This window comes from Salvelinus alpinus, chromosome 12, assembly GCF_045679555.1.
Source record: "Salvelinus alpinus chromosome 12, SLU_Salpinus.1, whole genome shotgun sequence".
Lineage (NCBI taxonomy): Eukaryota > Metazoa > Chordata > Actinopteri > Salmoniformes > Salmonidae > Salvelinus > Salvelinus alpinus.
The window spans coordinates 47,265,340-47,288,873 of record NC_092097.1 but is presented as its reverse complement, the minus strand read 5'-3'; the positions used below and the strand labels follow the sequence as shown (position 1 = coordinate 47,288,873).

Here is a 23,534-nt window from a genome sequence, read left to right as displayed (position 1 = left end):
CACTGCTCTATTTGCCATTAGGTTTTAATTTTTGTCCCAAAGGGCACCCTATTCCCTATATAGTGCACTACTTTTGACCAGAGCCCTATGGAGGAATAGGTTGGAATAGGTTGCCATTTGGGACGTAACACTATGTTTGCTCAGTCTTCTCAATAAAGTGAGCCTCAAGTCCCTGTTCTGTAACCCGCACCTGAAAAGCAACTGACCAGTCATATGACATGAATAAACATATAGGACATACATTTCCAGTGCATGTTTGTGTTGAGGGATTGTTCCCCTTAAGGGAATGAGTTGAAATCTTCTGTTTCCCCTGGGAAGACAATAATTGTGGAGGAGTAGATATTATCTCAAGCACAAGGTAAGAAGTACAGTCCTTTGAGCTTGATACCTTTTTATTATTTATGGACAACAGAGATAAATCATTCAGCTAGTAGGCTATGTGTAATAAGCTGCTGGAATGCCTGTAATTCTTATGCAATATCTGAAATGCATATTGAGTTTGTTTATTTCAGTGACATAGCCCTGCATATCACTGACTAAATGAATGGAACAGTATTTCACTTTACACACGGGTATTTACACATTTTTATCTAAGATAGTTCTGGAAACCAGTAGTTAGCCCTGCATATCACTGACTAAATGAATGGAACAGTATTTCACTTTACACACGGGTATTTACACATTTTTATCTAAGATAGTTCTGGAAACCAGTAGTTAGCCCTGCATATCACTGACTAAATGAATGGCACATTATTTCACTTTTACACAAGGGCATTCAACCACAAAAAGGATCTCACGTTTACACAATAAAATACTCTGAGAATGATACATAAAGTGTAAAGAATAGCATATTTACATACTTACAGGCCTTTGGTACAATAATGGCGTAGACAACATCAAATACTAGAATAGCTGACAGTCAAGTTTTGGTTTTAAATAACTAGCTGGTCAAAGTTTACTGGTTAAGATTCTTCTGTTGCTGGATCTGCCTCAGGTGTATTGCGGTAAATCACAGCACCAGTCCATTGAACAAGAGACATCCTGGCTTGTTTGCTGAGATTATGAAAACGCATGATGAAATCATCATTTCCAACTAAGTAAATTAACGGATTGATTGCGCTATTCATGCAAACCAGACCGCGGCTGATTTGATGAGCAACATAAATATCATCGAAGCTTGCTTTGCAGGTGCCTTCCATTTTCAAAATCCTTATTTTCAAATTTAGATTTCTCAAAACATGGTAAGGGATAAAGCAAATTGAGAACAACACAGTCAAGATGATGACTAGTTTTAGACATCGTTGTTTCAACAAAGTATTGACATTGGCTTTGGTGGCAAGGACCACTACTATATGTCCATAGCAAGCCAGAATGATCAGTAATGGTATAACGAATCCGGTAATGGTCCAGCCAATACTGTACGGAAGGTAATCCTTGATAAAGTCGTCGGCTGTCGAGTCATAGCACGAATATGAGGAATTTTGCGCTGTCTTGTCAAAGAACATATCAGGAAGTATCTGAATGAAAACCAAAATCCAGACAAGAAAACTTATTGCCACGGAGTGGCGAGTGTGGATTTTTCCCATCACTTTCATTGGGTGCACAATACCGAGGTATCGATAGATACTAATGCATGTCAGGAACCCAATGCTGCCATAGAGATTCAAATTGAAGCAGAATCTGGTGATCTTGCAGAATGTTTGTCCAAATATCCATTTACTGTTTAGCGCGTAATAGACAACCAAAAATGGTAAGGTAAATAAGTACAGCAAGTCAGCTATTCCAAGGTTGAGAATGAATATGTTTATACTCCCAATTTTCTTCCAGCTTGTACAAACAGTTTTTAACCCACAGAAGTTTGCAAATGTCCCGACGACAAACACCAGCATGAACACAGCAGGTAAAAATCTGTGCGTAAAACGAAGGTTAATTCCTTCACATGCGGTCATGTTGAGATCGTGTGTGCTGTTGTCATCTGACATTTTCCCCGTCTTTTTGATCAAAGTGAAGTTTAAACACAAGCTATAGAATATGAATCGATGACGCCCAGAAGGGAATGAAATCAAACACATCGTAAATCGCAGCCGTCCACCATCATGTTGAGCATGGTGAAACCAAAGATATACACCCAGTGAGTACAGAAGTCCATGGACGTTGAAAAGACATAGACGTTTGGTCAGTTGGCCCTGGCCTTGATTTTAACGTCCACAAATGTCATTTTTTTGGTCCGGACCGGCCTTGATTTCAAAGTCCACAGACTTCCGGACAGGACCAAATCTGAACCAATTATAGACATCTGTATTTGGTTCAAATTTGGTCTGGACTAGCCTTGATTTCACCCACTTGGGAGCAAGGCTCACCCACTGGGGAGCCAGGCCCGGCCAATCAGAATAAGTTTTCCCCCACAAAAGGGCTTTATTACAGACAGAAATACTCCTCAGTTTCATCAGCTATCCAGGTGGCTGGTCTCAGACGATCCCACAGGTGAAGAATGTGGAGGTCCTGAGCTGGCGTGGTTACACGTGGTCTGCGGTTGGGAGGCCAGTTGGATGTACTGCCAAATTCTCTAAAATGACTTGAGGCAGCTTATGGTAGAGAAATTAACATTAAATTCTCTGGCAACAGCTCTGGTGGACATTCGTGCAGTCAGCATGCCAATTGCACGCTCCCTCAAAACTTGAGACATCTGTGGCATTGTGCTGTGTGACAAAAGAGGGGCCTTTTATTGTCCCCAGCACAAGGTGCACCTGTGTAAGGATCATGCTGTTTAATCAACTTTGTGATATTCCACACCTGTCAGGTGGATGGATTATCTTGACAAAGGAGAAATGCTCACTAACAAATTTGTATGCACCAAATTTGAGACCAATTTTATTTTTGTGCATCTGAAATATTTCTGGTATCTTTTATTTCACCTCATGAAACATGGGACCAACACTTTACATGTTGCGTTATTTTTTTGTTCAGTATAGATGTAAGTGAATGTATGTATGATTTAAAGATGGCCATAGAAACCATGACCAAAAAAGGACGTCTTTCAACATCTGTAAAATACCTATTTTCAATGTCCGTATAACACTCAGAACCTAAAATGAACCTGATTCAAAATTCTGGAAATTAATTCTAAAATATGTATTTCCATGTAATTTTGCTCATTGAGCGCACACTTCCTGCGTGGGCACTTCCTTGATTCCATAGCTTACTGGAAGCAATGTGATACTGTATCCAAAAGGAAATTAGCAGAGCTAGAGTACAGTTATTACTGCAAGATATAAGTAACAATAGGCTATAAAGGCTTGAATGTGAGACTTTCAATATTTTATTGGTGATGTTTTAGTTATTATCAATACCGATCTACAAGACAGTAATTCAGGTGTCTTTTTGGTCATTGTATCATAACATAATAACAATATTACTTAAAATATAATATACAGTTGAAGTCAGAAGTTTACAAACACTTAGGTTGGAGTCATTAAAACTCGTTTTTCAACCACTCCACAAATTCCTTGTTAACAAACTATAGTTTTGGCAAGTCGGTTAGGACATCTACTTTGTGCATGACACAAGTCATTTTTCCAGCAATTGTTTACAGACAGATTATTTCACTTATCACAATTCCAGTGGGTCAGAAGTTTAAATACACTAAGTTGACTGTGCCTTTAAACAGCTTGGAAAATTCCAGAAAATGATGTCATTGCTTTAGAAGCTTCTGATAGGCTAATTGACATCATCTGAGTCAATTGGAGGTGTACCTGTGGATGTATTTCAAGGCCTACCTTCAAACTCAGTGCCTCTTTTCTTGACATCACGGGAAAATCAAAAGGAATCAGCCAAGACCTCAGAAAAAAAATGATAGACCTCCACAAGTCTGGTTCATCCTTGGGAGCAATTTCCAAACGCCTGAAGGTACCACGTTCATCTGTACAAACAATAGTACTCAAGTATAAACACCATGGGACCACGCAGCCGTCATACCGCTCAGGAAAGAGACGCGTTCTGTCTCCTAGAGATGAACGTACTTTGGTGCAAAAAGTGCAAATCAATCCCAGAACAACAGCAAAGGACCTTGTGAAGATGCTGGAGGAAACAGGTACGAAAGTATCTATATCCACAGTAAAACGAGTCCTATATCGACATAACTTGAAAGTCCACTCAGCAAGGAAGAAGCCACTGCTCCAAAATCGCCATAAAAAGCCAGACTATGGTTTGCAACTGCACATGGGGACAAAGATCGTACTTTTTGGAGAAATGTCCTCTGGTCTGATAGAACAAAAATAGAACTGTTTGGCCATAATGACCATCGTTATGTTTGGAGGAAAAAGGGGGAGGCTTGCAAGCCCGAAGAACACCATCCCAACTGTGAAGCACGGGGGTGGCAGCAGCATCATGGTGTGGGGGTGCTTTGTTGCAGGAGGGACTGGTGCACTTCACAAAATAGATGGCATCATGAGGGAGGAAAATGATGTGGATATATTGAAGTAACATCTCAAGACATCAGTCAGGAAGTTAAAGCTTGGCCGCAAATGGGTCTTCCATATGGACAGTGACCCCAAGCATACTTCCAAAGTTTTGGAAAAATGGCTTAAGGACAACAAAGTCAAGGTATTGGAGTCGCCATCACAAAGCCCTGACCTCAATCTTATAGAAAATTTGTGGGCAGAACTGAAAAAGTGTGTGCGAGCAAGGAGGCCTACAAACCTGACTCAGTTACACCAGCTCTGTCAGGAGGAATGGGCCAAAATTCACCAAACTTATTGTGGGAAGCTTGTGGAAGGCCACGTGAAACGTTTGACCCAAGTTAAACAATTTCAAGGTAATGCTACCAAATACGAATTGAGTGTATGTAAACCTCTGATCCACTGGGAATGTGATGAAAGTTATAAAAGCTGAAATAAATCATTCTCTCTACTATTATTCTGACATTTCACATTCTTAAAATAAAGTGGTGATCCTAACTGACCTAAAACAGGGAATTTTTACTAGGTTTGAATGTCAGGAATTGTGAAAAACTGAGTTTAAATGTATTTGGTTAAGGTGTATGTAAACTTCCGACTTCAACTGTAATTGATAACATTTTATAGGAATTATGACTCACAGCTAAGCTTGCAGACAAAGGTAATTTGGAATTCACAGTAACCTATTTTTACTTACAGGAACTACCTACTGTAGTTTCAGTTCCATATTTACTTTGAGGTAACTGACACAGCTGCAGTAGACTTCTACCTCAGCATCCACCATTATCCATCAATTAGTGTTTTTTTTTTTCTCTCTCTCTCTCTCTCTCTCTCTCTCTCTCTCTCTCTCTCTCTCTCTCTCTCTCTCTCTCTCTCTCTCTCTCTCTCTCTCTCTCTCTCTCTCTCTCTCTAAGAATCTTGAAGATATTTCAATTAAAGGGACCCAATCATTGGTCAAAAATTAACATTGTTATTACACATTCAAATGTATTTGAAGTAATGCAAAGAATTTGACCATGTTTACAGGGTCAAAATTAATGGTGCTTTTTCAACAGTGGAGGAACCACGCAGTGCAAGTTTGATTTAATCCTACCCTTCGATTCGCTGCTTAGATCGTTGTCCAGTATCTTCACTGACAGGGCCTGCTTACCTCTGGCGTTGGGGCTGTTTCCCTCTTCATGGTCCTATACTTTAAAGCCAGGGTATGGCTCTCCTGTAGGCTGTGACTGGGGACAGTTGTAGTGGTGGCAGGAGCAGGACTCAATCATCATCACCAGCTGGTGGCTCTTCCTGCCCTGGGGGCAATGAAAGGCCATGCGGACAGTCTGGTGCAGTACGGGCTGCAGCAGCGGCCGTCCGGACACTGTAGGCCACACAACCGGGGTCTACAGACCCGCGTGCTGAAACAGCCCTGGTGCTCCAGACGAATGGGTAAAGGAGACCTATAGCTGCTCTTGCAGGTACCCGTTCCCTTGAATAGACATACTGTACATAGCCTAGTGGGCATCAGACAGTTATTGATAACACTGAATGATTCTGATTGATCTCTCGCATGAACTTGTATTTGATCAATATGAACTATGAAATAATAAATAACTTTCACTGCTGTTCTTCATAACGCAATTCTTCTGATGGTATAGATGTATGATCAATTGATGGTCAATGTAAGTAAAGTTAAATCTAAGTAAAGGTACAATTGTAAACCATATCAAGTAATTTTTCCCATTTGCCAAAAAGTGAGGTAAGAGAATGAAATGCACAAACTGTCCATCCGTCTGAAGTGGCAATCCATCCTACCTGAACCATCCATTTGGAGTGGCAATCCATCCTACCTGAACCATCCATTTGGAGTGGCAATCCATCCTACCTGAACCATCCGTCTGGAGTGGCAATCCATCCTACCTGAACCATCCATTTGGAGTGGCAATCCATCCTACCTGAACCATCCATTTGGAGTGGCAATCCATCCTACCTGAACCATCCATTTGGAGTGGCAATCCATCCTACCTGAACCATCCGTCTGGAGTGGCAATCCATCCTACCTGAACCATCCATTTGGAGTGGCAATCCATCCTACCTGAACCATCCGTCTGGAGTGGCAATCCATCCTACCTGAACCATCCATCTGGAGTGGCAATCCATCCTACCTGAACCATCCGTCTGGAGTGGCAATCCATCCTACCTGAACCATCCGTCTGGAGTGGCAATCCATCCTACCTGAACCATCCGTCTTGAGTGGCAATCCATCCTACCTGAACCAACCTCAAAACAAAGCCGGCAGACAGTTTGAGCAGTAAGAGTATTTGCAAAGTGTTTGAGGTAAAGAAAGGTGAAGATAGCTCCCACTCACCTCATGCGACCTGCTGTGCTGCAAGACAGTGGCCTGGCATAGCCTGACCTGGCACAGTCTGGTCTGGGTCGATGAGCGGCAGGCCAAGTTCTGGTTTGAGCTGCGGGTGAAGATACCTGGACCACAGCTGTGGGAGCAGAGGCTCCAATCTGGGATCTGCTCGATGCAGTTTGGAGCTCAGGTACTGGCCCTGAGAGTGAGCTGCATCACCACCAAAGTCCCGACGCAACCTCTCCCTCTCTGGTGGTCTCTCCACTGGGTCGTGTTGAAAGACAAGGGCAATGTGATGCCTTTTGGCCTTTTGTATACTCATGGGGTTTGGCATGTGACGTTATTGTGGTTGGATATGGCTTTGCTAATACACACAAAGGACATTTTATGAATAATTAATGAAAAACATGTATTGTTCATTAACCAGTTTAATGTAACTAAATTTAATTTAAAACATGTAATCAAAATAATCCCCAAAAGTTATTATTTACCATGAGAGGGCCATAAACAATAACTAGTAATGCTGCATACTCCAAGAAAGGCTGAAATCACACCTTTCTGGTAAAAATAGTTATACATTGCTGAGATGTAGTCACAGGACACAAGCTCAAGTATACAGTACAAATATGATAAAAATAGGAAATATATTTCCTACTCTACAAAACTGAATGAATAAGGCTTGGAATTACTTATATGCTTTCTTAATATAGTATAATACCAAAGCTCTGACGAAGGCCAAGAGGCTGATACGTAAAGCTTAATAAAGAACAGTGATACTAGCAAGAGCAGCGTGCGGGTTTCCCTTTTCTCACGTTATTCAGTTGTTTACATGCACCTGAAACAAAGACATTTTGAATTTTAAATATAGCATAATCAAACTATAGAATGACTGACTAAAATATTTCACCTTCCTTTACCAACTGTAAAATACATATTTGTATGTTTAGTGCATATTTTCTAACATGCTGAACACACCGCTCGTGCGTCCGAGTGTCCAAGTGTCCGAGTGCCCCATCGCACGCATGTTGATTTTGTCCACCCACACCAGACGCGATCAGGACACGCATGTTGATTTTGTCCACCCACACCAGACGCGATCAGGACACGCATGTTGATTTTGTCCACCCACACCAGACGCGATCAGGACACGCATGTTGATTTTGTCCACCCACACCAGACGCGATCAGGACACGCATGTTGATTTTGTCCACCCACACCAGACGAGATCAGGACACGCATGTTGATTTTGTCCACCCACACCAGACGCGATCAGGACACGCATGTTGATTTTGTCCACCCACACCAGACGCGATCAGGACACGCATGTTGATTTTGTCCACCCACACCAGACGCGATCAGGACACGCATGTTGATTTTGTCCACCCACACCAGACGCGATCAGGACACGCATGTTGATTTTGTCCACCCACACCAGACGCGATCAGGACACGCATGTTGATTTTGTCCACCCACACCAGACGCGATCAGGACACGCAGGTTGATTTTGTCCACCCACACCAGACGCGATCAGGACACGCAGGTTGAAATATCAAAACAAACTCTGAACCAACTATATTCATTTGGGGACAGGTCGAAAAGCAAACATTTATGGCAATCTAGCTAATTTGTCCTGAAATATAAACATTGGGTTGTTACTTTACCTGAAATGCAGGTCCTCTACTCCAACAGTTAATCCACAGATAAAAGGGTAAACCAATTTTGTTTCTAGTAATCTCTCCTCCTTCAGGCTTCTTCTTTATATGGAGGTTCGCAACCAACTTTAATGTGCATTACCACCACCAACTGGACTGGAGTGTGGACCTCAGTTCATCTTTCAATCACCCACGTGGGTATTTGCTCCTAAAGATCAATGAGGAGATGGGAGAGGAAGGATTTGCAAGGCGTCAAGCGTCACTAATAGAACCAAGTTCTATTTTAGCACCTGGCTACGCAGACGCTCATTGACTCGTGCGAGCAGTGTGGGTGCAATGATTGAATAACATGTATGTGTAAATGTATTTTGCAACTCTCGTGCACATGATGCGAGCGATGTGGTCAACATGTAATGGTCTCTCTTGAGCAAAGCGTCTACCCCTGTCTCTGTGGACGTCTCACAGATCTCTAGCTTGGCTCCCTGAACTCGTTAGGAACTCGCCTTTTATCTCAAACTAACCTTGTCCGTCTATGACAAACAGAAAGGATTTTTGTTTAAAATGTAAAATGTAAAATTGCTGGCTATAAATTGATCTCTGTGTGTGCTACAGCGACGAAACCTCTCTCTCCAGTTGCACTACGATGTAAGGATTCTATTAGTGGCTGTGATGTAGGGTTCAGCCAGGAGTTGAAGAGCCAATGGAAATGGTAGGAGCGACATCCCAGCTTCAAGTGGTGTCAGATTTCACATCCTGCTGTGCCCGTGAGAATCAGGGTGACCGCTCAATGCAAGCCATTTCAATCTATGCTGTCCACAGATCGATTTATAAGCAAAAATGCTGGTCGGAATCGGTACTGGTACCACGCAGGTCCCCAAAACAGGGTCTTTACATCTAGAAGGTTTTAAATAGGAATATTGTGGTTTCAAATGCTTTATTACATTTGACTGCAGGATTCAATACAGCCTGTCTACTGCTGTGCTGTAACTACTGTACTCCTTGCACACACTCCACGCCTTTGAAGCATCTACAGTAGGCTAGCTGCAAAAACGCCTAATACTTTACTTGAAGAGGGTATCCGTACATAAGGCATTCATAACACCTTCGTGAAACCAGTCATAACATGTGTTAAGAACGTTGTTATGAATGATACTGTAACATTCATAAACTGTTATGACTGCTTTCATAAAGGTGTTATGAATGCTTTATGTAAAACCTGGTTCAATTAAAGTGTTAACCATAAACAGAGTCTCAATGATGTTATTACTCCATTGGAATGCTACTGTGTAAACACTGCCTTGCAGGTTCAATTGAACTGCGCCCTTTTGTCAAACAGGAAATATCTGAAATGCATCCTAATTCCTCTGTGTTGTGCGCTTCAAGATGTTTTGCCATGGCAAACAAGCAGTACATGTCTTTGCAGCACCTAAGTTATTTCAAGACTTTAAGCAAGTAGTTACTACATATTTTCAACATTTTGGGATAGTTCTCTGTGTATTTTGTTGCTTATGTTTACGTCTGTGGTAGTAATACACGCATATACAGTGCAGTGTTGTAAGTTACAGTACACGAATGTTTAGCTAATGTGGGGTAACTAGTAGGCTACAGCTGACAGTGTTCAGAAAGTTAACATTCAGCAATTTGAAATAAATTAACGCAGTTAGATTTTTGTACTTTAACTCAAAACGAACAAGTGTTATTATCAATCTGTTAATGTTACACAAAAGATTACCACAATTTGCAGATAGCCTGTTTGCTATCATAAAGGTGTCAGAAATGATAGCTAGCTAAGTTACTTACTGCAGAGTAGGGCTAGCCATGATTTAACTAGTAACTTAGGCTGGTAGTGATTTTAAGGTACAATTAGGATAATGGGGATTTGTAATTAAGATTACACTAAAATGTGGGTAATTGGATGCTTAGATGTAACCACAGACTGTCTTATTTTTGAATAGGGTCAATTAAACATGAAAAGAAAGGTAGAGATATCAGACTTCTTTTTAAAGAAGCACAAACAGGCAGATCAGGTGCAAACAGACCCCAGCCCTTGCATCACCACCGGACCCCAGAGCAGCTCCCTACCTGAGGCTAGTCAGAGTCAGTGTGGTCAGACTTCACAAGGACCCAGTCTACCACCACCATGTCAGAGCATCTACCAGGAAAACTGTCAGTCACATGCCCAGTTCAGAATTTAAGTTTAGCTTCAAATTGTAATAGATGATTTTGTCAGATTAAGCCTCACTTTAAAATGTTGGTTGTTGATTCATGTGTGTTCGTGTTTTGATGGTTGTGGCATTTTTATTGTGATTATACACTAATGGTTATTGTGCTATTTTAATGTAATAGATGTATCAAGGGATGACACAGAGACCTCTGGCTCTGGGCAAGACAGTGAGTCAGAGCTACCAGGAGATGTCATCGAGCCCCTCCCAACTGCATCAAGCACCAGATATGCTGTTCCAAAAGGGCCCAATGGTAGGACAGGCCTATACTTTACAATACACATTTTAGTTAGCAGCTGTTAGTATCTAATCTTGTGGATCCCTTAATTATACATTTCCATAGAGATATGACACATTATTTAAGGAAAAAGGTTGAAGAGATTGCAAAGCACTGCAAAATAAGTGTACAAACAGTGTGTAAAAGGACAGCCTAAAACAAGCTTAAGATTTCACGACTCATTGATGATGAGCACTGTAGGACAGAAAAATAGTGACCAAAGTGATGGTGAGAGCTTCCAAAGAGCTATCTTTTATCAGGTGCTTGACAGTCTCACAGCTGAGCTGCAGAGTCGTTTTTCATAGAAGAATTACGAGATAATGCAAGGGGTCCAGTCTCTCAACCCAAAGAGTACAACAGTCTTTAGTGAGGAGCCTCTGTTTGCCTTTGCTCAGACCTTTGAGTCAGATTTAGAGGACCTCAAACATGAGGTTCATCACACCAAGCGGCTTCTTGATAGGAGAGAGAAAAGTGAAAAGAACAGACCGTCTACTCTCCTTGACTTTGTTGTTTTTATTTATTTTATTTATTTAACCTTTATTTAACCAGGAAGGGCTCATTGAGATTTAAAATATATTTTTCAAGAGCGTCCTGGCCAAGATAGGCAGCACCAAGTCATTACAAAAATTACAGACAGACATGAAAAACTACAAGTAATCTAGTAAAAACCATTGAATTCACAAGAGTATAACAAAATCAAAAACAGCAAAAATAAAAACATTGACAGGTCAGGGAATCAGCCTCAAAATCCTTCATCAGTGATTTAAAAACACCAATCGGGACAAGTTCTTCCAGTTTAAAAGTATTTTGTAAGGTGTTCCAAGACGATGGCACAGAGTACATAAAAGACCTTTTACCAAATTCAGTTCGGACATTTGGAACAGTTAGCAGGATAAAGTCCAGCGAACGAAGAGAGTACCCACCACATTTCTGAACAATAAAAATGCCCAAATAAAAAGGTAGTAAACCCAAAATGGCTTTGTAAATAAAAGTATACCAGTGACTGAGCCTACGAGTGACTTGAGAAGGCCAGCCAACCCTGGTATACAAAGTGCAGTGGTGCGTAAGGGTTTTGCAGTTTAAAATAAATCTCAAAGTGCCATGGTAAAGAGTGTCAATTGATCTCAAACACTGAGCGGAAGCATTCATATATAAAATATCCCCATAGTCTAGTAAAGGCATAAATGTAGCTGATACTAGCCTCCTTCTGGCTTCAAAAGAAAAATAGGCCTTATTCCTAAAATAAAATCCCAATTTCAGCTTCAATTTTTTTGTAAGTTGTTGAATATGCAATTTAAAAGAGAGGCCGTCATCAATTAGAATTCCAAGATATTTATATGAGGTTTCAACCTCAATCTCTTTGCCCTGACAGGTAGTAATAGGTGAAAGGTTCAGAGGTCTATTTCTTGCATTAGAAAACACCATTAGTTTAGTTTTGTCAGTATTGAGGATAAGCTTCAATTGACACAAGGTATGTTGAACAGTATAAAAGCAGTTTGCAAGTTCTGGAAAGCTTTTGTAAGAGATGAGGCACAACAGTAAATAACAGTATCATCAGCATGAAAATGAAGTTGTGCATTTTGGACATTTTTGTCTAAATCATTTATATATATAGTGAATAAGAGAGGACCAAGTACAGAGCCTTGGGGCACACCGTTAAGGGCAGACAATTTACAGACATAAGCCCATCAAATTGAGTGCACTGAGTTCTATCAGACAGATAGTTAGCAAACCATGCAACTGCATGCTCCGAAAGACCTACACTCAACAATCTCTGCCTTAGTATAGCATGATCAACTGTATCAAAAGCCTTAGAGAGATCAATAAAAAGTGAGACACAGTGCTGTTTTTTGTCAAGGGCTTCAGTGATATCATTTAAAAACTTCATGGCTGCTGTAATTGTGCTATGCTTCTTTCTGAAGCCCGATTGGTACATTGATAAAATAGAGTTAGTAAATAAAAACTATTTTAGCTGTTCACTTACAAGGGTTTCAAGTATTATCACCAGGGGTGACAGCTTTGAGATTGGCCTATAATTATTTAAAAGAGTTGGATCTCCCCCTTTTAAAAGTGGTAGGACAAATGCTGATTTCCAGATCTTTGGAATTTCATTACATTCCTGGGTTAGATTGAACAGATATGTAAGTGGTTCAGCTATGAAATCAGCTGCCAGATTTAAAAAGCAGGGATCCAAAAGATCAGGACCTGCAGGCTTTCTTTGATCTAAGGATTTCAGGGCTTTATGTACCACCTGTACTGATAATGGCAAAAAGCTAAAAGTTTGACCAGCTCTCACTGGTTCATCCACACAGGGTTGTACAGAGACAGAGGACACTGGTTCATCCACACAGGGTTGTACAGAGACAGAGGACACTGAATCAAACAGCCTACCAGATGATACAAAGTGCTCATTGAAACAATTTCAGTTTTGTAATACATAGCAACAGAGTCCTTCAAAACACATGATGGTAATTCATTAACATTACTGTTACCAGACATAGACTTAATAGCATTCCAAAACTTTCTAGGGTCATTCAGGTTATCAGTGGTACCAGACATAAAATATTCAGACTTGGCCTTCCTGAGAAGAAAAGAACACTTGTTTCGTAACTGCCTAAAAATAAGCCAATCAGCATCAGAACAAGATTTCCTTGCTTTAGCCCAGGCTAGATTACGGTCGTGAATAATACAAGACAGCTCAGAAGAAAACCATGGATTATCCCGCCATTTAACCCTGAACCTGTGGAATGGGGCATGTTTGTTTACTATTTGGAAAAAAACATCATGAAGGAATATCCAGGCAGTTTCCACATCAGGGATAAACTCAATCTTATTCCAGTCAAAATAAAACAAATCATGAAAGAAAGCCTGCTCGTTAAAACTCTTCAAATTTCTCTTACGAATAAAACGTGGGTTTGTCTTTGGAACCTTAGTATTTCTAACAGCAACAACAGCACAATGGTCACTTAAATCATTACAAAAAACACCAACTGCAGAATATTTATGTGGAACATTTGTCAATATCAAATCAATCAGGGTAGATTTATCTGGGCATTTAAGATTTGGGCGAGTGGGTGAGTTAATCAACTGGGTAAGATTCATAGAATTACAAAACATTTTTAAATCATCAGACACCGGCTTTAACCAACACCAGTTGAGATCACCAATCAAGATCATTTCACTGTAAAGAAGTTTAGACATAAGGTGCGTCAATGAAGAAAATGCATCACCGAGAGCAGAGGGGGGTCTATAACAGCCAATCACAGTTATAGATAGGCCCTTTGAAACCTCAATATTCAAAGCAAGAAATTCCAACTGTTTACAAATAGTTTCAGACTTTGCCACACTTACATGGCATTTAGATTTTACATATATAGCCACACCCCCACCTCTACAAGTGAGTTTCCAGACAATACAAAACAGTCATTTAAAACCATTAGACTTTGGTAGTGACACATTCGTACTGTTCACATCATGCCACAAATGCATCGGCACTTGGACGAGTGGACCGAGTAAAAAAGAGCGAGTTCCTGCAGACAAAATGTCTAATGGACGGGAGAGCACATTGTCAGATGTACTCACCCTGCGACAATGTTCGTTTTCTCCAGAGTTCAGTAAAGTCAGTGCACAAAGCAATACCACGTAAATTGTCATTTTCTCTGACATAAAAAAAATAACAGGCCAACGAAGGTAAGGGGAGAGAGGGACAGCGTGTATGTATGAGTCTGAATGTGAGTGTTATTAGTAGGTTATTAGTAGGTTAAAATGTAGGTTAGTAGTACATATTAGTAGGTTAAAATGTACTAGTCACAGACAAACGACTTGACATGCTGCCATCTTGGAATCCAACAGATGTGTTTCTAGAACCTTATAAAGAGGTCTTCCATGAGCTATTTCTACTCTGTAAGATTTCTGTTGTTACACCAGTCAGCAGTGCTTCTTGTGAGAGAAGCTTCTCAGCTTTAAAACTGATTAAAACCCACCTTAGGACAACAATGGTTGATGACAGGTTAACTTGGAATTCTCCGTGTTGAGTCAAGGAGGGCACGCTCCCTCAACATGGATGAATTTGTGAAACATTTTGCCAGTTCTCACCAGAACTGCAGAATTATGCTGTTTTAAATCTACCTAGGATCATTTGGCATTGAGGCGGTCCTACTGGTCATGATTAAAACCTGCACTGTGTACTAGCTAGTACACTGACATTCTAAAATTATAAATAAAAGGGTATCATGTCACACAGATTTAATTTGGTCTTGATTAGGCCAATTCCCAAACTTTTTTTGCTATTAGTTAACATAATATATATGATATATGATACTGTACGTTTGTAATATTGATAGGCACCAAAAAATATATATTTTTCAAGTCCATTTCTGCTTCATACCTGGTATGTCAAATTGCAGTGTGTTTTTTAATGTACTTTTTTTGTAAATAAACTATGCAATTTATGTAACACACAAATGCTATCTTATTTCCTTGGTGCTTGAGCTTTATTTTCTGAAAATATTTTTATAGACCCAGATGATATATTCATGAAAACAGAGTGACCCAAATCTCTCCAGTATGTGAGTACAGTGTGTGTGTGTGTGAGTGAGTGAGTGAGTGAGTGAGTGAGTGAGTGAGTGAGTGAGTGAGTGAGTGAGTGAGTGAGTGAGTGTGCAGTAGAATGCGTATTAGAGAATTGTAGCAGATTTGCTTGCTAGGGTTTTGTGGCAGGGTGGGTAAAGGGCGTGAACTGTGGCTTAGACTCCAAACATGTCACGGTGTGCGCTACTGGTGGAGAAGTCAGGTGCAGGAGAGCAGAGAGTTGTGAACAGGCGCACACTTTATTAAGGCAGAGGCAAATAAAACAGACAGACGCCACTGCATCAAAACCTCCAGCCAAAGGTAAAAGTGCTATGCGCGAAACAGTCACAAAAATTGAGCAAATGTTATAACGGGGGAAAACCCAGCCTGGTGCGTACACACGAACATGTAACAAAAACAATTTCACACAAAGACATGGAGGGGAACAGAGGAATAAATACATGTAGTGTGATTAGGGAATTAAAACCAAGTGTGCAGGGAACAAGACAAAACAAATGGAACAATGGAAAAATGGAGCGGCGATGGCTAGAAAGCCGGTGACGGTCGACCGCCAAACGCCACCCGAACAAGGAGAGGAGCCGACTTCGGTGGAAGTCGTGACAGTATCCCCCCTTGACACGCGGCTCCAGCGGCGCGCCGACACCGGCCTCGGGGACGACCCGGAGGGCGAGGCGCAGGGCGATCCGGCCGGTGACGGTGGAACTCCCGCAGCAGTTCAGGGTCCAACACATCCACCACCGGAACCCAGCACCTCTCCTCCGGACCGTACCCCTCCCACTCCACGAGGTACTGAAGGCCCCCCGCCCGACGCCTCGAATCCAGGATGGAACAAACAGAGTATGCCGGGCCCCCTCGATGTCCAGAGGGGGCGGAGGAACCTCCCACACCTCAGATTCCTGGAGCGGACCAACCACCACCGGCCTGAGGAGAGACACATGGAACGATGGGTTAATACGGTAATCGGGGGGAAGCTGTAACCTGTAACATACCTCGTTCACTCTCCTCAGGACTTTAAATGGCCCCACAAACCACGGGCCCAGCTTCCGGCAGGGCAGGCGGAGGGGCAGGTTTCAGGTCGAGAGCCAGACCCGGTCCCCCGGTGTGAACACTGGGGCCTCACTGCGGTGGCGGTCTGCGCCCACTTTCTGGTGCAGCACAGCGCGCTGAAGGTGGACATGGGCGGCGTCACATGTGTCCTCCACGCGCCGGAACCAGTCGTCCACCGCCGGACCGCCGGAGCCACCTTGCCTGACGAGGATTCAGTCTCCTCGCTGCCCGGATGTACTCCAGGTTGCGGTGGTCAGTCCAGATGAAAAAAAGGGTGTTTAGCCCCCTCAAGCCAATGTCTCCATGCCTTCAAAGCTTTAACTACAGCCAACAGCTCCCGGTGCCCCACATCATAGTTCCGCTCCGCCGGGCTGAGCTTCTTCGATGTGGCGTGCACCAGCACTGAGAGAGCACAGCTCCTATCCCAGACTCGGACGAGTCCACCTCCACTAAACAGAGCTCTTAGTTGCCCAAAAGCCCTGTCCGACCACTGCAGACAGGCCAAAACCCCGGATAAATCTCCGGTAGTAATTGGCAAACCCTAAAAACCGCTGCACCTCTTTTACCGTGGTGGGAGTCGGCCAATTATGCACGGCTGAAATGCGGTCACTCTCCATCTCCACCCCTGATGTGGAAATGCGATACCCTAGGAAGTAGACGACCTGCTGAAAGAACAGGCCTTTCTCAGCCTTGACGTACAGGTCATGCTCCAAAAGTCATCCAAGTACCCTGCGCACCAAGGACACATGCTCGGCGTGTGTAGCGGAGTATATCAGAATGTCATCGATATACACCACTACAACCTGCCCGTGCAGGTCCCTGAAGATCTCGTCCACAAAGGATTGGAAGACTGATGGAGCATTCATCAACCCGTACGGCATGACGAGGTACTCATAATACCCTGAGGTGGTACTAAACGCCGTCTTCCACTCGTCTCCCTCCCGGATGCGCACCAGGTTGTACGCGCTCCTGAGATCCAGTTTAGTGCAGAAGCGGGCCCGTGCATTGACTCAATCGCCGTGGCGATGAGAGGTAGTGGGTAACTGTACCTCACCGTGATTTGATTGAGACCTCGATATTCAATGCATGGGCGCAGACCTCCCTCCTTCTTCACAAAAAAGAAACTCGAGGAGGACCGAATGTACCCCTGACGCAGGGATTCAGAGACATACAGTGGGGAGAACAAGTATTTGATGCCGATTTTGCAGGTTTTCCTACTTACAAAGCATGTAGAGGTCTGTAATTTTTATCATAGGTACACTTCAACTGTGAGAGACGGAATCTAAAACAAAAATCCAGAAAATCACATTGTATGATTTTTAAGTAATTAATTTGCATTTTATTGCATGACATAAGTATTTGATACATCAGAAAAGCAGAACTTAATATTTGGTACAGAAACCTTTGTTTGCAATTACAGAGATCATAAGTTTCCTGTAGTTCTTGACCAGGTTTGCACACACTGCAGACGGGATTTTGGCCCACTCCTCCATACAGACCTTCTCCAGATCCTTCAGGTTTCGGGGCTGTCGCTGGGCAATACGAACTTTCAGCTCCCTCCAAAGATGTTCTATCGCACAAGCCGCTGTCTCCGCTTGCGACAGGGGATACACATCTCCTGGGAAGTGCAGCGTCTACCAGGAGATTTATCGCACAATCCCCCCGTCGATGTGGTGGTAATTGAGTCGGCTTCTTTTTACGGTAGCACCAACGGAAATTCCTACACACCTCCTCCTTCTCCTCGTGACCCCCCTGCGTCACCATGGCCAGGGAGATGGTGGCTTCCCTGATTAGCCCGGACCCTAATGGTCGACTATCCAGAGCGTGTACCGGGAAAGGTCTAACCACAGGAATAATGGGGATCCCTAAACTAAGGGCGAACGCTCTGTCGATAAACTTCCCAGCCGCGCCTGAATCGACGAGCGCCTTATGCTGGAAATGCGGGGAAAACTCAGGAAAACAAACAGGTACAAACAGGTGGACAACAGAGGACTCTGGATGAGAGTGGTGCAGACTCACCTGGGATGACGCCAGAGTGCCCTGCCTGCTGCCTCGATTCCCAGAGGGACCAACCTGGCACCGACCGGCAGTGTGCCCTCTGCGGCCACAGATGGTGCACGTGACGGCCCCTCCTCCAGCCTCCCTAAGCGCAGCCTTTCCCAGCTCAAATCAAATCAAATCAAATCAAATTGTATTAGTCACATACACATGGTTAGCAGATGTTAATGCGAGTGTAGCGAAATGCTTGTGCTTCTAGTTCCGACAATGCAGTAATAACAACAAGTAATCTAACCTAACAATTCCACAACTACTACCTTATACACACAAGTGTAAAGGGATAAAGAATATGTACATAAAGATATATGAATGAGTGATGGTACAGAACGGCATAGGCAAGATGCAGTAGATGGTATAGAGTACGGTATATACATATGAGATGAGTACTGTAGGGTATGTAAACATAAAGTGGCATAGTTTAAAGTGGCTAGTGGTACATGTATTACATAAAGATGGCAGGATGCAGTAGATGATATAGAGTACAGTATATACATATACATATGAGATGGGTAATGTAGGGTATGTAAACATTATATTAAGTGGCATTGTTTAAAGTGGCTAGTGGTACATTTTTACATAATTCCCATCAATTCCCATTTTTAAAGTGGCTGGAGTTGAGTCAGTATGTTGGCAGCGGCCGCTAAATGTTAGTGGTGGCTGTTTAACAGTCTGATGGCCTTGAGATAGAAGCTGTTTTTCAGTCTCTCGGTCCCTGCTTTGATGCACCTGTACTGACCTCGCCTTCTGGATGATAGCGGGGTGAACAGGCAGTGGCTTGGGTGGTTGTTGTCCTTGATGATCTTTATGGCCTTCCTGTGACATCGGGTGGTGTAGGTGTCCTGGAGGGCAGGTAGTTTGCCCCCGGTGATGCGTTCTGCAGACCTCACTACCCTCTGGAGAGCCTTACGGTTGTGGGCGGAGCAGTTGCCGTACCAGGCGGTGATACAGCCCGACAGGATGCTCTCGATTGTGCATCTGTAGAAGTTTGTGAGTGCTTTTGGTGACAAGCCGAATTTCTTCAGCCTCCTGAGGTTGAAGAGGCGCTGCTGCGCCTTCTTCACAACGCTGTCTGTGTGGGTGGACCAATTCAGTTTGTCCGTGATGTGTACACCGAGGAACTTAAAACTTTCCACCTTCTCCACTACTGACCCGTCGATGTGGATAGGGGGGTGCTCCCTCTGCTGTTTCCTGAAGTCCACAATCATCTCCTTTGTTTTGTTGACGTTGAGTGTGAGGTTATTTTCCTGACACCACACTCCGAGGGCCCTCACCTCCTCCCTGTAGGCCGTCTCGTCGTTGTTGGTAATCAAGCCTACCACTGTAGTGTCATCCGCAAACTTGATGATTGAGTTGGAGGCGTGCATGGCCACGCAGTCGTGGGTGAACAGGGAGTACAGGAGAGGGCTCAAAACGCACCCTTGTGGGGCCCCAGTGTTGAGGATCAGCGGGGTGGAGATGTTGTTACCTACCCTCACCACCTGGGGGCGGCCCGTCAGGAAGTCCAGGACCCAGTTGCACAGGGCGGGGTCGAGACCCAGGGTCTCGAGCTTGATGACGAGTTTGGAGGGTACTATGGTGTTAAATGCTGAGCTGTAATCGATGAACAGCATTCTCACATAGGTATTCCTCTTGTCCAGATGGGTTAGGGCAGTGTGCAGTGTGGTTGCGATTGCGTCGTCTGTGGACCTATTGGGTCGGTAAGCAAATTGGAGTGGGTCTAGGGTGTCCGGTAGGGTGGAGGTGATATGGTCCTTGACTAGTCTCTCAAAGCACTTCATGATGACGGAAGTGAGTGCTACGGGGCGGTAGTCGTTTAGCTCAGTTACCTTAGCTTTCTTGGGAACAGGAACAATGGTGGCCCTCTTGAAGCATGTGGGAACAGCAGACTGGGATAAGGATTGATTGAATATGTCCGTAAACACACCAGCCAGCTGGTCTGCGCATGCTCTGAGGACGCGGCTGGGAATGCCGTCTGGGCCTGCAGCCTTGCGAGGGTTAACACGTTTAAATGTTTTACTCACCTCGGCTGCAGTGAAGGAGAGCCCGCAGGTTTTGGTAGCGGGCCGTGTCAGTGGCACTGTATTGTCCTCAAAGCGGGCAAAAAAGTTATTTAGCCTGTCTGGGAGCAAGACATCCTGGTCCGCGACGGGGCTGGTTTTCTTTTTGTAATCCGTGATAGACTGTAGACCCTGCCACATACCTCTTGTGTCTGAGCTGTTGAATTGCGACTCTATTTTGTCTCTGTACTGGTCCATGGGCACCGGAGCGGGGGTGCTGGAAGATGATACTGACAGGTCCCTCTCTGGACGTCCGCGGGTGACCAGCAGGTTATCTAACCGGATAGACAGATCCACCAGTTGGTCAAAGGTGATGGTGGCATCCCTGCAGGCCAACTCCCGTCGGACGTCCTAGTGCAGGCTGCATCGGTAGTGATCGATAAGGGCCCTGTCATTCCATCCTGCTCCGGCGGCCAAGGTCCGGAATTCCAGGGTGAACTCCTGGGCGCTCCTCGTCCCCTGCCTCAAGTGGAAGAGCCGTTCCCCCACCACTCTACCCTCCGGCGGATGGTCGAAGACGGCCCGGGAAGCGGCGGGTGAACTCCTCTAAATGGTACAACGCCGCGTCTCCTTCTCCCCACACGGTCGTTTGCCCACTCTAGAGCTCTCCCCGAGAGGCATGAGACAAGGGCTGACACCCTCTCCCTTCCCGAGGGAGCTGGGTGAACGGTGGCCAGGTATAGGTCCAGCTGTAATCGGAACCCCTGGCACCATGCTGCCGTCCCATCATCCTCCCTGGGAAGGGAGAGACGCATCCCAAAACAAAACATCGCTAGTTTGCTTCCCATGAGGCTCTCAAAACATTGTTTCTGTTTTTCCACAGTATTTTAAGCTTTCCTACAGCATTATGCTAACCTTAACCTCACAGGTGTTATGCCTTGACTGAACCCTAGAGGTTCTTGCATTGTGCAAGTTAAAGTTGGACCATGGAATGTCATGATTTTGATGAGCAAATGAGCCCTGCATCTTGGTCATGCATTTGGAAATATGCTAATTAAGCATGTGTCACCCAATTATTAATTCAAATAGGAATAAGTTGAAGTCTTATTTGCCTTTCGCCTATTGAGTACTGTCCTACTGCTATGGTGTCTGGGTAAATGTTGTTGCCTAGGCTGTCACAGACCCATTCCCTGCAGCACCTCCCTGGCTAATGCACTAGCTGGGGGTTGGGGCAGTTGGCTGCGGCAGGCACCTGGAGGTCATTACTGCACAGTGACACGCAGGTCACCCCACCAACCAGGCAGTGGCACAGCTGTGCACACGACTGCTGGAATGTCTGGCCCTCCTCGAAGCGCATGCCGTACAGTTCACAGCCCAGCGAGTTCCGGCCTGGGCACAGAGAGAGGAGTAAACAGGTAGTGAGACGGGGAGGGGAAGAGTGAACTTTGATCAGTTTAGTGGGTGAAGCAAATGGATAGTGTATGTGGTTAAGGGAGAAGATACTGTATGGCTAACCCTATATTAACATCAATGCTGATAATGCTTGTTGTATCCGTCAGGAGATTGTGGGATTATTACCCTTGGCTGCTGTTCACAATACAAGAGAATTTGGAAGTAGTTAGGCTATGTTCCTATTATTTATGGAATAGGATGATCAACATTGGTGTCACGTTCTGACCTTTATTTCCTTTGTTTTGTCTTTATTTAGTATGGTCAGGGCGTGAGTTGGGGTGGGCAGTCTATGTGTGTTTTTCTATGTTGGGGTTTTGAGTTCGGCCTGGTATGGTTCTCAATCAGAGGCAGCTGTCAATCGTTGTCCCTGATTGAGAATCATACTTAGGTAGCCTGGGTTTCACTTTTGGTTTGTGGGTGTTTGTTTCCGTGTGAGTGTTTGTTGCCACATGGTACTGTTTCGGTTTCGTTCGTTTCACGTTTATTGTTTAGTATTTTGTAGTGTTCAGTTTATGTCTTTAAATAAACATCATGGACACTTACCACGCTGCATATTGGTCCTCCGATCCTTCTCGCTTCTCCTCGTCAGAAGAGGAGGATGACAGCTGTTACAATTGGTCTCAGTAAAAGACTTGCTGTGCATGAAAAAATAGGATACACTCTTACATCTCACTCCAATCTAGCTCTTATTGTCATTATCATGTTCACATAATGGAAATCATTTGAATGTCACACACAAACCTCTCTGTTCAGCCTTCAACCTCCTGCCTGGCACACACCTAGCAGTAGCTCCGCTTGTCCAGCACCTCTGGGGCACCTCTGGAAGGCAGCGTGGCACGGGCCAGAGGCAGGGGCAGTTGTGGCATGGGACCCCCACACAGCTGGCACCACACCTAACACAGAGGGGTTTACAGTAGGATGATGAACTGCAGTATCCAGCTGCCTTTTGTTGACTGTACGGTGTAAGGCTTTTTTGTGTGCGACTGTACTGTATATCTTATTGTACTTTTGTGTATATTTGTTTGATTAACTTGTTGCAAGGATTGATGCTGGTAGATGAGAAGCCAGTACAGGGAGTGAACATTGAATTAGCAACGGAAATGGAACAGGACAGCGTCTGGACATGAACACATAAGGACATTAATGTGTGGGAGCCTGGCGAGCCAGCTGAGGCATGGGAGCCTGGCGAGCCAGCTGAGGCATGGGAGCCTGACGATCCTGCTGAGGCATGAAAGCCCGACGATCCCGCTGAGGCGTGGGTTCTCGACGAACTGGTTGAGGCGTGCGAGTCTGATGGGCCGGCTGAAGTATGACGTGGGATGGGCGCCACTCGAGCCAGCTAAGGAGTGGAAGCCTGACGAGCTAGCTGAGGCTCCCCCGGTTCCCTCGGCAATAGCACTCAGACCCGACGTCAACAACCAAAACAAAAACAAAAACTCCCTGA

The 23,534-nt window shown here is 44.1% G+C and overlaps 1 protein-coding gene and 1 pseudogene across 1 annotated transcript; both read right to left on the bottom strand.

The window, feature by feature from the left end:
• Positions 1-374: 374 nt before the first annotated feature.
• Positions 375-2,436, bottom strand: LOC139536267 (P2Y purinoceptor 1-like). Its single transcript, XM_071336639.1, has one exon. It carries the CDS (start codon positions 2,070-2,072, stop codon positions 963-965), a length of 1,110 nt encoding a protein of 369 aa, XP_071192740.1. The 5' UTR covers positions 2,073-2,436; the 3' UTR covers positions 375-962.
• A 3,066-nt stretch (positions 2,437-5,502) lies between these two features.
• LOC139535305 (CCN family member 2-like) lies at positions 5,503-22,956 on the bottom strand (annotated as a pseudogene).
• Positions 22,957-23,534: the final 578 nt, after the last annotated feature.

Excerpts from the sequence above, each read along its gene's own strand:
- LOC139536267 (XM_071336639.1), bottom strand. The coding sequence starts at position 2,072 with ATGTGTTTGATTTCATTCCCTTCTGGGCGTCATCGATTCATATTCTAT.